Source organism: Austrofundulus limnaeus, unplaced genomic scaffold (assembly GCF_001266775.1).
Source record: "Austrofundulus limnaeus strain Quisiro unplaced genomic scaffold, Austrofundulus_limnaeus-1.0 Scaffold321, whole genome shotgun sequence".
NCBI classification, from domain to species: Eukaryota; Metazoa; Chordata; class Actinopteri; order Cyprinodontiformes; family Rivulidae; genus Austrofundulus; species Austrofundulus limnaeus.
Window position 1 is genome coordinate 5,906 of NW_013952723.1, and position 2,307 is coordinate 8,212.

Here is a 2,307-nt window from a genome sequence, read left to right on the forward strand (position 1 = left end):
CATTTAGTTTATAAACTATGACATTTATAAATGTATGAATCATTTGGTGAAAAACTGACTTTGAAAAATAAATCTGTTCTTTTTTCTTATAAAAGACTAAATAAAACAAAATTATTGGTGGTAATTTCTGACTGTGTGACTTTAGGCTCCCCACACACGTGCATGTCGGAGGGAATAAAGGAGGGATCATGTTTTAAATAAATATTTTTACTCAGAGTTACTAAGTTAGAGGAGAGGACGCAGCTGATGGATGAGCTGCTCTGACGGAGCAGGAGTTCCTGCGGAGGCGCACGAGAGAGGAGAGGGAGAGAGGCGCGCGGGCACGACTGCTGCCCGCTTTTTAACAATCAGCCCTGATGAGCGCAGATTGGTTTCAGTTAAACCGGCGCAGGTGCGTCGGATGTGCGGCGATGTGGCGCAGCTGAGACCCCCTCTTTCCCCCGGACTGGACCTTCTGGCGCATCTTTGAGCAGAAACTCTTCCACGGACGGGGGGGCTTTTATTTGTTCCCGGGACATGATGTATCGTGCAATAAGATCCTGTCCAGGACTCATGTTTGGGGGCAGAATCCGACAGGATCTGGACTGATCCAAAGGAGGGAGCAGACAGAAAACTGTCTCAGTTTTTGCGCACAGGACCAGTTGAAATGAGGACATCCCGGCTGTGCTGCGACTGAACAGTTTTATTCAGAGAGGAGCTTCTCAAGGACTCACAGAAAAAAATAATAAATAATTTATATAAAAAAAAAAAAGTGAGGAAAAAAAGCCGCGAAGCATGGAGCGGGACGCGCCGTCCAAGAAGACCATCATGGCGAAGATCTTCAAAGTTCGTAAGAGGAGGGAGATGATGTTCGTGCAGTTGTGCTTCATCTGCAGCGTCCTGCTCGTGGCGTGGAGCATGTCGGCGCTCCTCACTAAGACAGGTGAGCGGGAGGGTGACAGGGATGCACCCCGGGGGGGTGGGGGGGCGCTGAGGAGAGACATCTGCAGTGGAATCACGCACAAACTCCAGCACTGAGCTGCCTTTTTTTTAATCTAATTTTTTTAATGTCAAGGGCAAACAGGGTGAACCGATCAGCCTCCCTCCGATCTGTCATTCTCCATTTTTAGGCTTTAAGTGAACTGCGCGTTCAGAGGTTTCCGACATCCTTTTTGCGCACGCTAAACCGAGTCAGCAGCGCGTGCGGTCAGGTCACAGCCTCTTTAAAAAAAACCTGAAAGTACACTCTGTAACTGCCGCAGTGTGCGCGTCACGTTTTCCTTTTTTTTCCTCTTTGAAATCAAGAGCCAAGCTTCACAAATCAAACAGATGAGAGGTTTTTACGCGTTTTTATTTTTGCGCCAGGTGTCTGTGCCGACACACTTCCTGCTCATGATTTTTTTAAAAAAATGCTGCCATCATGTCGTCTGACCCTGGGGAGGGGAGGGGGGGCTCCAGACACTCATCATCACTGCTTCACTAAGATCACGCACCCCGCTTCCGCATGGCGATCAAGGGATGCCGATGTCTTTTTTGCAGAAACCACCGACGGGGAGGAGGAGGGGGGGAGGGAGGTAGCGGGAGTCAGAGCCGCACGATTCCGGCAGTTTTGCTCGTGTGTGCGTGCAACACACACGCGCGCGCACAAAACTGCATGTCCTTTTCGTTGCACACGTGTAAGGAACTCTGGCTCTGGCTCTGGCTCGTGCAGACAACGCAGAGAGCATCCCACACAGCCCCCCTCCTGCGCGCGCTTATGTAATCTTAATGGCCAACCTTGACTTTTTTTTTTTTTTGCTGCTGAGGAATAATATCCGACACAGCGGAGGGATCAGAGGTTAACTAGGACCCAGTCATCCCTTTTCCCGCGTCTCGCTGTTCACACAGGAAATCACGTTGAGCAATATATTTTTAAAAGAACTAAAATAAAGCTGCGTTTGGGGTTTGAGATGCATGACTTGATTGAATTTTGAGCTGAAGGTATGGAGTGCCGTTTGTAAAGTAACACAGTCAAAAATTACCACCAATATTTTTATAGTTTTATTTAGCCTTTTATAAGAAAAAAAAAGAACAGATTTATTATTTCTTTCATTGTCTGATACCTTGACTTCTCAGAATTATGTTTTGTATTGTGGTATTAATTTATATTTTCAGATCTTCCAAGGTGCCAATTATGGAACTCTCTGTGCATTGTTGCCCAAATCAAATTCTGGAAGTGGTCATTCAACTAGATCTGTTACAAAAGGACAGAAAAAACTGATATTACCAACTTTTAAAATCTGTTACGGCCAGAGGTCTTTCTTCTATGTTTATACTAAAGCATGGAAT

The 2,307-nt window shown here is 46.3% G+C and overlaps 1 protein-coding gene across 3 annotated transcripts in view; it reads left to right on the forward strand.

Moving 5' to 3' along the window:
• Positions 1-58: 58 nt before the first annotated feature.
• The window catches only part of slc24a4b (solute carrier family 24 member 4b), a 30,602-nt gene continuing 28,353 nt past the window's right edge, over positions 59-2,307 (forward strand). For 2 of the 3 annotated variants that reach the window (XM_014022258.1, XM_014022259.1), the window contains exon 1: positions 59-922. In XM_014022258.1, coding sequence (XP_013877712.1) covers positions 775-922 — 148 coding nt within the window. In that variant the 5' untranslated portion in view covers positions 59-774. The remainder of the gene's footprint in view (positions 923-2,307) is intronic. The other variant, XM_014022260.1, reaches the window with a different exon arrangement.